The 11,389-nt window shown below is 44.6% G+C and overlaps 1 protein-coding gene across 1 annotated transcript in view; it reads left to right on the forward strand.

Annotated features, from left to right (window-relative positions):
* The window catches only part of tafa4 (TAFA chemokine like family member 4), a 132,604-nt gene extending 121,596 nt beyond the window's left edge, over nt 1-11,008 (forward strand). The window contains exons 5-6 of the mRNA XM_002940513.5: nt 3,021-3,145; nt 10,131-11,008. Of these exons, the coding sequence (XP_002940559.2) occupies nt 3,021-3,145; nt 10,131-10,142 (137 nt within the window). The 3' untranslated portion in view covers nt 10,143-11,008. The remainder of the gene's footprint in view (nt 1-3,020; nt 3,146-10,130) is intronic.
* Nucleotides 11,009-11,389: the final 381 nt, after the last annotated feature.

Here is an 11,389-nt window from a genome sequence, read left to right on the forward strand (position 1 = left end):
ACAACCAAGAGACCAGCCATGGAAGCAACTGTAAAATGAGAGTCGGAAGGGTTAATATCTGTCAGGGCTGATTTACGAATATAGGTGCTAAATTGCACAAGTGGGGTTACCAATAGCAACCAATCAGCATGTATGCCTATGAAGGCATTTATTCATCCAGGTCATGATATACAGGATCTAGCAGTGACGGGTCTAAAGGAACTCAGCAAGTCCAGTTGCTCGAGACTTATCAACAGTAGGTGCAGCAATCAGCCAATTGGTTGGAAATCAAAGGGCTGATTGGCAACTCCACTTGTGCAATTTAGCACCTTTGTTCTTAAATGAACCCTTATGTTGGGAACAAAGGTTATTCCTATTCTGTAGCCCGGAACTGTGCATCAAAGATATTGTAGCAGCTCATGATGAGATAGGTCAGCGGCCGGGGCAGGTTAAAGAGAGTCAGAAATTATAATGGATGCCAAAAAGTATAGGATAAGGGCAGGGGCAGGTCTAGATCACAACGGAAGTGATTAATAATCAAGCTCATCAAACAGGGAGAGCCTGACTAATACAGCCGCTTGATTGGACAATTGTGTGGTGTTGATCTAATGAGGCTGCAAAGGGAATGCATTGGAAGTGGTTAATACATTGAGGTGGAAAGAACTTCCAGGGCCTCCACTAATAAAGACATCAGCCAATCAGATCAAGGTTTTATGGGATAATACAGTGTTTTTCAACCACTGTTCCTGGTGTGCCGTAGGCAGGGCCGCAATTTTATTTTCAAAAAAAAATCCGGGCCCTGTCATTGGTTGCGCCCCGTGTGTACGGGTGACGTCAGTACGCACGGGGCGCAACGTTATAAAAGGGCCTGAGTGCGGTCGCGTGTAGGCAGAAGTGCAGAGGCGGCGCGCGTGAGGGGAAGATGCTGCTGAAGCCGCCGAAGAGCAGAAGTAAAATGCTGCTGGGCACCAATGTATTAGGGGGGGCCACGGGGCACACTGACTTATGGGGGCACTGCTGCTGGGCACCAATGTACTAGGGGGGCACTGCTCTTGGCACCAATGTACTAGGGGGGCACTGCTGCTGGGCACCAATGTACTAGGGGGGCACTGCTCTTGGCACCAATGTACTAGGGGGGCACTGCTGCTGGGCACCAATGTACTAGGGGGGCACTGCTCTTGGCACCAATGTACTAGGGGGGCACTGCTGCTGGGCACCAATGTACTAGGGGGGCACTGCTCTTGGCACCAATGTACTAGGGGGGCACTGCTGCTGGGCACCAGTGTACTAGGGGGGCACTGCTCTTGGCACCAGTGTACTAGGGGGGCACTGCTGCTGGGCACAGAGTTAAATTTTTTAACATTTTCTAATGGTGGTGTGCCTCGTGATCTTTTTCATGAAACAAGTGTGCCTTTGCCCAAAAAAGGTTGAAAAACACTGGGATAATGTAATAAAAAACACTAAGTTTGCCCAGGAGCAGATACCCATAGCAACCAATCAGCAGGAAGCATTTACTGGTCACCTGTTTAAAAGCAAATGTCTTACTGGTTGCTTTTATTACATAAAGGGGTTAGATTTCAGCAGCCGGAAACCTTAGGGGGTGTCCAATATTAGTTCTCCGTATTGGGAATAATTGTAATTCAGTTTGGATGGTTTGATGCAAACATTTATGGAACGCAAAACTTTCAATTACTGGACAATATGGCAATTCTGCATGTGAAATGACACTTCCAGTATTATATATAAATACAAGTAGATAAATCCGGGTTGTGAACTTGGGTTTTAGTTTGTATATCTGTCTAGGTCTGGCTCTTTAATAAAGGTAGGGGTTATTGGGCTAGGATTGGTTTTACCTTTATTAGCTATATACTGACTGCTTTTGAATTGCTTCAGCCTCTCTCTATACCAGTTAAACCATAATCTGGAATAAGTGATCTGAATAGGTCGGCACTGTCTTTTTAAAGGAGAACTAAAGTTTAGCTGATAAAAACTAATAAGTTGGGCAACTTTGCAATATACATCAATTCAAGAATACGCAGCCTTTTCATGATGTTTAATGTAATAATCTGGTTTGGAACAATTCCTTAAGCCCCGCCCCCTGTTCCCCTGCTGATTGGCTGACTACTTTGTGACTCAAATAAACTGTAACAGTAGTCGCCTGTCCCTCAGCCTGCCTTCAGCCTGCCTCCTCCCAATCCCACAATTCCCTGCCCACATCCCAGTGCAATGCATTGTGGGTTATGTAGTTCCTGCATGCTGTCTGTAAGCTGGGGAGAAGTTGTTACAATCTGTAACATCAGTGTTTTAGTCCCTCCTCCCCTGCCAGGATTTCAAATGATGCAGAAAGAGAAGAACTGTTTTGCAGCTGGATTTCAGCCTATAAAAATGGGATTTATTCCTACTTTTTGAAGGAACAGATTACAGGGATAGGGATATTAGGGGTTTCTGTGTTGTGTGTCTGTGTTATATATATAAATAAATAGACAGATACTAACAGTCATTATATAAAGTATATCCTAAATCAGCTTCAGTCCAATTAATTTCAATCTTGTACCTACCGCACATTAACACCGCGTTACGCGCAGTCGGTTTTTAATGACACGCGACGGAGCAAACAAGTGGGAAACTGACGGAAGGCCGTGGTTCTCCTTATTGTAACTAATTTACAGAGGGAGAGGAATAAATGAAAGCGCTTTCTGTGCAACACTCGTGTGTATGTAAAACCAGAGCGATTTCTGCTCTAATAAAATTACAGTAGTGCATGTCATTGGCGGTGCTAGGCCGTCATTTCCATACGCCGGAGCGCGTCTTTAAACTAGTAATTATTCTGTATAACAACAGGATGTGTCTTGTAATTTCCCACTGTACTAAGGCAACGCCTGAATGGCTTCGCTATAGGCAGGCCTATCCCTGCTATTTAATAATTATAGGGGTTTTACCCATTTTTTTTATCATTTTATTCTGAACAAGTAATTTATTGTTAACCATATTCTGTTTTCTGTGTTAAATAGTAACATATAAACTTGTGTTTGTTTTTCCAGCTTCTATCGTGATCCAGAAGTGGTGGTGTCACATGAATCCCTGTATGGAAGGGGAAGAGTGCAAAGTGTTGCCTGATCTCACAGGCTGGTCCTGCAGCAGCGGAAACAAAATAAAAACGACCAAGGCAAGTGTGGAAGGGCACCTTATTGCAATACGTTGCATGGGATGGGGGGGGGGTCTGCCCTTTTTTTGGGCAATTTGCACTAGCAGTATAATAAAATACATGGCACGCAGGGCTGACCAGAGAGCCTGACCAGGGTCGGACTGGCCCGGCAGGGCACCAGGAAAAGCCCAGTGGACCCCGCCAGCCCATACCCGATCCCTTCTGGCGCTCCCCCTGACATGCCAATCCTATGCATTATCTATGTGCTCTTGGGGGAGGGGGTTAGACGGACTCTGGGGGCCCCTAGGAGGGGTGTGGAATCTGTGGTGGGGGCCTTTGGGGATGTGAGGTTACTGGGGAGGCAGCCCTGGTGGGCCCTACACCCCTCCCCCAGTCCGACCTGTTGTTGATTGTTCAGGAACCATTGGCGGCCGTGAAGAATAATGAGGGTTTAGAACAGCATAACCTCCCCAAAGTGAGACAATAAGTCACGGAATTCAATAGAAAATAATGAAACTTATGAGCTAATGAACAATTTTCATGGAGCCAGTTATTAGTTATATTAGTTTGTTCACCTTCTAGAAACTAGATGAATGGGCAGACCCAACGGGTCAAGTGGTTTTCATTTCCTGTCTCCGTTCCTTTGTAATACAAATATGGCTCCCCTCCGTACGTATCTTTCTCTGCGTTCTGCCAGCTCTGCGTCGCATTGGCGTGTAGGGAAATTCAAATGCATCCGTAGATTATCTTGCCAGCTAGCTCACAAGTCTTTCCTGTACCAAGTAGTGTTCCCCAATAGTCCGTTACAGAGGTGCCTGTTCCCCAATAGTCCATTACAGAGGTGCCTGTTCCCCAATAGTCCGTTACAGAGGTGCCTGTTCCTAAATAGTCCATTACAGAGGTGCCTGTTCCCCAATAGTCCGTTACAGAGGTGCCTGTTCCCCAATAGTCCATAACAGAAGTGCCTGTTCCCCAATAGTCCATTACAGAGGTGCCCGTTCATCAATAGTCCATTACAGAGGTGCCCGTTCATCAATAGTCCATTACAGAGGTGCCCGTTCCCCAATAGTCCATTACAGAGGTGCCCGTTCATCAATAGTCCATTACAGAGGTGCCCGTTCCCCAATAGTCCATTACAGAGGTGCCCCTTCATCAATAGTCCATTACAGAGGTGCCCGTTCCCCAATAGTCCATTACAGAGGTGCCCATTCCCCAATAGTCCATTACAGAGGTGCCTGTTCCCCAATAGTCCGTTACAGAGGTGCCTGTTCCCCAATAGTCCATTACAGAGGTGCCTGTTCCCCAATAGTCCATTACAGAGGTGCCTGTTCCCCAATAGTCCATTACAGAGGTGCCTGTTCCCCAATAGTCCATTACAGAGGTGCCTGTTCCCCAATAGTCCGTTACAGAGGTGCCTGTTCCCCAATAGTCCGTTACAGAGGTGCCTGTTCCCCAATAGTCCGTTACAGAGGTGCCTGTTCCCAATAGTCTATTACAGAGGTGCCTGTTCCCCAATAGTCCATTACAGAGGTGCCTGTTCCCCAATAGTCCATAACAGAAGTGCCTGTTCCCCAATAGTCCGTTACAGAGGTGCCTGTTCCTCAATAGTCCGTTACAGAGGTGCCTGTTCCCCAATAGTCCATTACAGAGGTGCCTGTTCCCCAATAGTCCATTACAGAGGTGCCTGTTCCTCAATAGTCCGTTACAGAGGTGCCTGTTCCCCAATATTCCGTTACAGAGGTGCCTGTTCCCCAATATTCCGTTACAGAGTTGCCTGTTCCCCAATAGTCCATTACAAAGGTGCCCGTTCATCAATAGTCCATTACAGAGGTGCCCGTTCCCCAATAGTCCTTTACAGAGGTGCCTGTTCCCCAATAGTCCATTACAGAGGTGCCCGTTCCCCAATAGTCCATTACAGAGGTGCCCGTTCCACAATAGTCCATTACAGAGGTGCCTGTTCCCCAATAGTCCATTACAGAGGTGCCCGTTCCCCAATAGTCCATTACAGAGGTGCCCGTTCCCCAATAGTCCATTACAAAGGTGCCCGTTCATCAATAGTCCATTACAGAGGTGCCCGTTCCCCAATAGTCCTTTACAGAGGTGCCTGTTCCCCAATAGTCCATTACAGAGGTGCCCGTTCCCCAATAGTCCATTACAGAGGTGCCCGTTCATCAATAGTCCATTACAGAGGTGCCCGTTCCCCAATAGTCCATTACAGAGGTGCCCGTTCATCAATAGTCCATTACAGAGGTGCCCGTTCATCAATAGTCCATTACAGAGGTGCCCGTTCCCCAATTGTCCATTACAGAGGTGCCCGTTCATCAATAGTCCATTACAGAGGTGCCCATTCCCCAATAGTCCATTACAGAGGTGCCCGTTCATCAATAGTCCATTACAGAGGTGCCCGTTCCCCAATAGTCCATTACAGAGGTGCCCGTTCCCCAATAGTCCATTACAGAGGTGCCTGTTCCCCAATAGTCCATAAAAGAGGTGCCTGTTCCCCAATAGTCCATAACAGAAGTGCCTGTTCCCCAATAGTCCATTACAGAGGTGCCTGTTCCCCAATAGTCCATTACAGAGGTGCCTGTTCCCCAATAGTCCATAACAGAAGTGCCTGTTCCCCAATAGTCCGTTACAGAGGTGTAGAGATGTAGCGAACTGTTCGCCGGCAAACTAATTCGCGCGAACATCGGGTGTTCGCAAGTCCGCAAATTCGAGAACTTTTCGTGATGTTCGCAATTTGGGTTCGCCGGCACCGAAAAAATCGCAAAACTTACGATAACGTTATGAATGCTCCGAAAAAGTCGCAAAACTTACGATAACGTTACGAATGCTCCGAAAAAGTCGCAAAACTTACGATAACGTTACGAATGCTCCGAAAAAGTCGCAAAACTTACGATAACGTTACGAATGCTCCGAAAAAGTCGCAAAACTTACGATAGCGTTACGAATGCTCCAAAAAAGTCGCAAAACTTACGATAGCGTTACGAATGCTCCGAAAAAGTCGCAAAACTTACGATAACTTTACGAAAGCGCCGGAAATTACGAAAAAGTCGCAAAATTACCGATCATTTCGAAAAACAGCGTGGGTCAATTTTTCAGAGAAATTTTTGCCCTTGATCCCCCTCCTGCATGCCACTGTCCAGGTCGTGGCACCCTTTAAACAACTTTAAAATCAGTTTTCTGGCCAGAAATGGCTTTTCTAGGTTTTAAAGTCCGCCTTCCCATTGAAGTCTATGGGGTTCGCAAAGTTCGCGAATATTCGCAATTTTCGGCGGAAGTTCGCAAACAGGTTCGCGAACTTTTTTTTTGAGGTTCGCTACATCCCTACAGAGGTGCCTGTTCCCCAATAGTCCGCTACAGAGGTGCCTGTTCCCCAATAGTCCATTACAGAGGTGCCTGTTCCCCAATAGTCCGCTACAGAGGTGCCTGTTCCCCAATAGTCCATTACAGAGGTGCCTGTTCCCCAATAGTCCGTTACAGAGGTGCCTGTTCCCCAATAGTCCATAACAGAAGTGCCTGTTCCCCAATAGTCCATTACAGAGGTGCCTGTTCCCCAATAGTCCATTACAGAGGTGCCTGTTCCCCAATAGTCCGTTACAGAGGTGCCTGTTCCCCAATAGTCCATAACAGAAGTGCCTGTTCCCCAATAGTCCGCTACAGAGGTGCCTGTTCCCCAATAGTCCATAACAGAAGTGCCTGTTCCCCAATAGTCCATTACAGAGGTGCCCGTTCCCCAATAGTCCATTACAGAGGTGCCTGTTCCCCAATAGTCCATTACAGAGGTGCCTGTTCCCCAATAGTCCGTTACAGAGGTGCCCGTTCCTGGAACCCAAGTGTTGGTCACCAGCATGATATATGATGCTGCTAGCCTTAAATAGTTTCTACTGTGGAACCTGTATCTTACAATTCACATGTTAGTAAACCTGTTGTTTACTGGCGGCCATGACGCAAACTGCTGCCATGGGAGAATAATAAGGGTTTAGAACAGCATAACCTCCCCAAAGTGAGACAATAAGTCACGGAATTCAAAAGAAAATAATGGAACTTATGAGCTAATGAACAATTTTCATGGAGCCAGTCAAGTTCTCAACTAGAACACATTACTTTGTTCACCTATAACTCCTAGAAACCAGAAACACGTTCCTTTGTAATACAAATATGGCTCCCCTCCGTACGTATCTTTCTCTGCGTTCTGCCAGCTCTGCGTCGCATTGGCGTGTAGGGAAATTCAAATGCATCCGTAAATTATGCGTTTTCACTGCCTCCTTGGTCTTTCTTAAGCGCCGTGTATGTGATCACCGATAATAATTCAAATTGTATTTGACATCGCAAACAATCTAATGAATTTGGGATGATGTAAAGCCTCCTTCTCTCCCAGTTACACACACAAAAAAGAAAACAATATAAACCTATTTTAATAACGAGATTTCGGAGAAAGCTGCACGGTGAGCATTTTCCTTACGGCAATGCTACTTTTAAAATTCCGCGTGCGTTTTAGGTTTTTTTTTCTCTCTTTCATTGTAAATGCACATGAAAAAAAATGCTCACTATTTGATACGACCAGATCCAGTGTCTGTTCCATCTTTTTCTAACGGCACGCCTCGTAGTTATGGGAAACGGCCCGAGCGCCTCGATATTCAGGCAATAAAATAGTTTAATGCATAATAAGTGAGCAGGGGTATCTTCATTTCCTATCACTTCCTGCAAAGTTTCCAGATGAGTTTTTTTTGGAAAAGTTCATGATGTATCTGAAACTGAAGTCCATCTTCATCAACCTGTAACCTGACATTTCCATAAATCACATTATTTCCAACGTCCCTCGAGAGCAGAGAATTCAGATATTATTAACCGACTTTGTTATATGGCGTATGCGGAAGGAACCGTCTATTGACTGTGTTCTTGACTGTGTTCAATTCAAGTCTAGAGATGAGCGAATTTTTTTGCCAAGCATGGATTCGCAGCGAATTTCCGCATTTTGCCATTGGCGAATATTTTCGAAAAACTTCCGGGAAAATGAGTGCAAAAAAATTCGTTGAGCAGAAATTTTTTGTTGCGCGTCAAATTGGGCGCGGTTGCATAAAAAAAGGCAGTGGTCGCGTCAAAAAACGCGGACGACAAAAAATATACGCGGGTGACAAAAAAGACGCGGGTGACAAAAAAAATCACGTGCGAAATGCGTTTCACGAATTTTCTTGTCGTTTCGTGAATTTTATGGCGAAGCATAACGGGACAGATTCGCTCATCACTAGTCAAGTCCTCTGCTTGACTTAAAGGGCACCTACCACCAAATGGGGAAAACAAAAGTATTTTTTGAAGAATCCTTCCATTGGGTGCTGCCCCAACACTCAGGGAGCCCATCGTGGTACAGGCGGCCATATTGGGGCACACAATGAGCTTTCTTAATATGCACTTGGATATGATGTGAAAACCTGGGTGACGTGCCTGTGCATACTGACCAACCTGGGACACTTACTCATTATACCCAGGCCCCAACATGGCCACCCACCCCAGGAGTCAGCTCCAGGTGTACCAACAACACACACAATAGCCCCGACCTGACCCACCTTTCAACCAGCTGCCCATTCACACTGGGGTAGGTAATAGAATGGCTGAGGGAGGGGATTTCTAACAACTATAGAGAAGTCTTTCCCCACCCAATGACCTTGGGCTCTGCTTCCTCTGGGAGGCACATCACATGATGGGGGTGGGGTTTCTCTCTAAAAATACTATTTGGAATCTGGAATATAGGCCCAGTAAGCCAGCACCTTGGATGGGGGAAACATTATTTTGATAGGCGCCCTTTAAAAGAATAGTTTATCTTCATGTCAACTTAGAAGTAGAAGTTACATTGTAGAATAGCCTATACTGGGGTCACTGACCCCACTGACCAACCAGAAATGTTGCTTTGTGGGGTTATTATTGCTTACAAAGCATCCTTCGATGGTGTTCTTACTGACCAATTTGTACATGGAATAATGAGTGTGCCGTCATTGTGTTCTTTTCATTTTCCAATCTCCTCACCCTTAAGCTAAACACTCCTTGCCAGCCTTGCCACCTTGTATTGTTTCTGAATTGATGAATGAGGGAATTCTCACATAGTTTCAGATTGGTACTATAATATTTGGAAAGAATATACATGCAGCAAAAAAAGACACCAAAGCAGAAAACATTGATGGTTTGGTGAAAGGTGATTTTGCCATTGTTGTTACACGTTTTAGTGCAACAGAGTCCGGATCTTTATAGGGCATCTTTCGTTCTACATAAGGAATCATGAAGTAATTTCCCCTAAAGTACATTCCCCAAACACTCCTTGTTTATTCTTATCTAGTCCTGTCCCTTCTCAAGCCTTGATATAATAATGATGGAAAGATAAAAAGATGAAAAGAGCTTGAGTTGTATCTAGTGTTGTGAGTCTGATCTGTCGGTGGACTGGAACCCTAGGAACCCTAGAGGGGCAAACATTTTGGCCAATGTGCAGGGTATGCGACAGCTATGTAGAGTAACAATACCCTGCCAAGAGGTATTCAGGAGGTTAGCTGATAATATTTATGGTATAGAGCAGGGATCCCCAACCTTTCTTACTAGTGAGCCACAGTCAAATGTAAGAAAGACTTGGGGAGCAACACAAGCACCATAAAAGTTCATGGAGGAGCCATATAAGGGCTGTGATTGGCTATTAGGCAGCCTCTATGCACACTATCGGCTTACAGGGGCTTTATTTGGTAGGAAATCTTGTTTTTATTCAACCAAAACTTTCAAGGGGTTGGGGAGCAGCATGTTGCCCCCGAGCTACTGGTTGGGGATCTCTGATATAGACGGTGCAGACTTTCTCTTGACTTTTAGCTTACACTTTCTTTTCCCTACTGAGATGAATGGTGCCGGGAGAACCAGACATCAAAGTAGAGTCTGTTCCAACTGTGTTTCTGAACATAACCCTGTTATCCATTCATCCATTCCCCTATGGCACTAATTCTTATTCTTTCCCTCCCTTGTTCTTTTGCAGGTAACACGGTAGCAGATGAGAACTTCATTGCAGTAGAAGATCAGATTGCTGAAGATTATCATCACATCGATATTAGGATTTGCTTTCAATCACTTTTTGCCAGATTAGAGAAACTCTGGAATTTAAGACTTTATAAATCTTCTCTTGTGTTTCCTGAGGATATTTCATTTTCCTGCTAACTTGAAAAGTGACCTATTGGGATATATAAGCCTATCCTGATGGACATGCTCAGTGATATAAGTTCCAGTTTCTCAAGGGGAAAAACAAACTTAATTCAATGTTTCCGAATTTGATGGACGCAGACTTTAATGAGAGACCAACGTACTAGACTCTGAGTATCCAATCCCGTGCTGACAAAATGATGGACAAGGATGATATAATGTTCCTAATTTGCAATACTTACAGTCGGACTTTGGCCTAAAACCAAATAAATGTAAATAAGCAAAGACTTTCCCCCCCTCCTTCTTTTACTTCATATTTTTGCTGTTGATAGTGATGAAACAAAATAGCTTGAGTTGTAGACTCATTTCTCACTCGCTCTAATGGTTCTCATGCCTCGTTTTTAGACTCCTATCCGCTACGGTGGCCAATTAAAAATAATAATGCGTTTCTTTTCTGTCCATCACTCTCATTGCTTTTCCAAGGATTGCACTGAACGAGTTCGTCATTAGGGGAGAGAAAGGAACGTTACTTGAAATATTTTCCATATAGTTTGCTGCATCCGTTGTGTTCGGTCGATCCTTCTGTATAAATGCCACTTTCTTTGAGCGTTCAGACAGATCTTTATGGCAATTTGTTGTTGAAACTGATTTTGCTTTCTGGGCTATGTTTACATTTATCTTTTTTGGGTATGTATTAAAGTACGTTTTTAGCTACGGAATCTGTTTTTTTCTAACATTATACTGTATGTACTGTATGTATGTTCCGACGCATATCGCATGTGCTAAAAAACGCAGTTATTTCTATTGCATTGTGTTAATTAGCGAATAGAAATAATAATAACGCATGATTCACAAACACATATGAAGCGTTAAACGTGCTAAATATCGCATTAGTCTGTGAGAATATTAACACCTACTTGGGGCAGGCGGTACTTAAAGAAAATTGCGGTTGGTCAGCTTTTGGCAACACAACATGGACTTTGCAGTGGGATTTGTGTGTATGTGTTGGCCCTAGAGCAGGGGTCGGGAACCTTTTTGGCTGAGAGAGCCATAAACAACACATATTTTAAAATGTAATTCCGTGAGAGCCATACAATA

The sequence above is a fragment of the Xenopus tropicalis genome, chromosome 4, assembly GCF_000004195.4.
Source record: "Xenopus tropicalis strain Nigerian chromosome 4, UCB_Xtro_10.0, whole genome shotgun sequence".
Classification (NCBI taxonomy): domain Eukaryota; kingdom Metazoa; phylum Chordata; class Amphibia; order Anura; family Pipidae; genus Xenopus; species Xenopus tropicalis.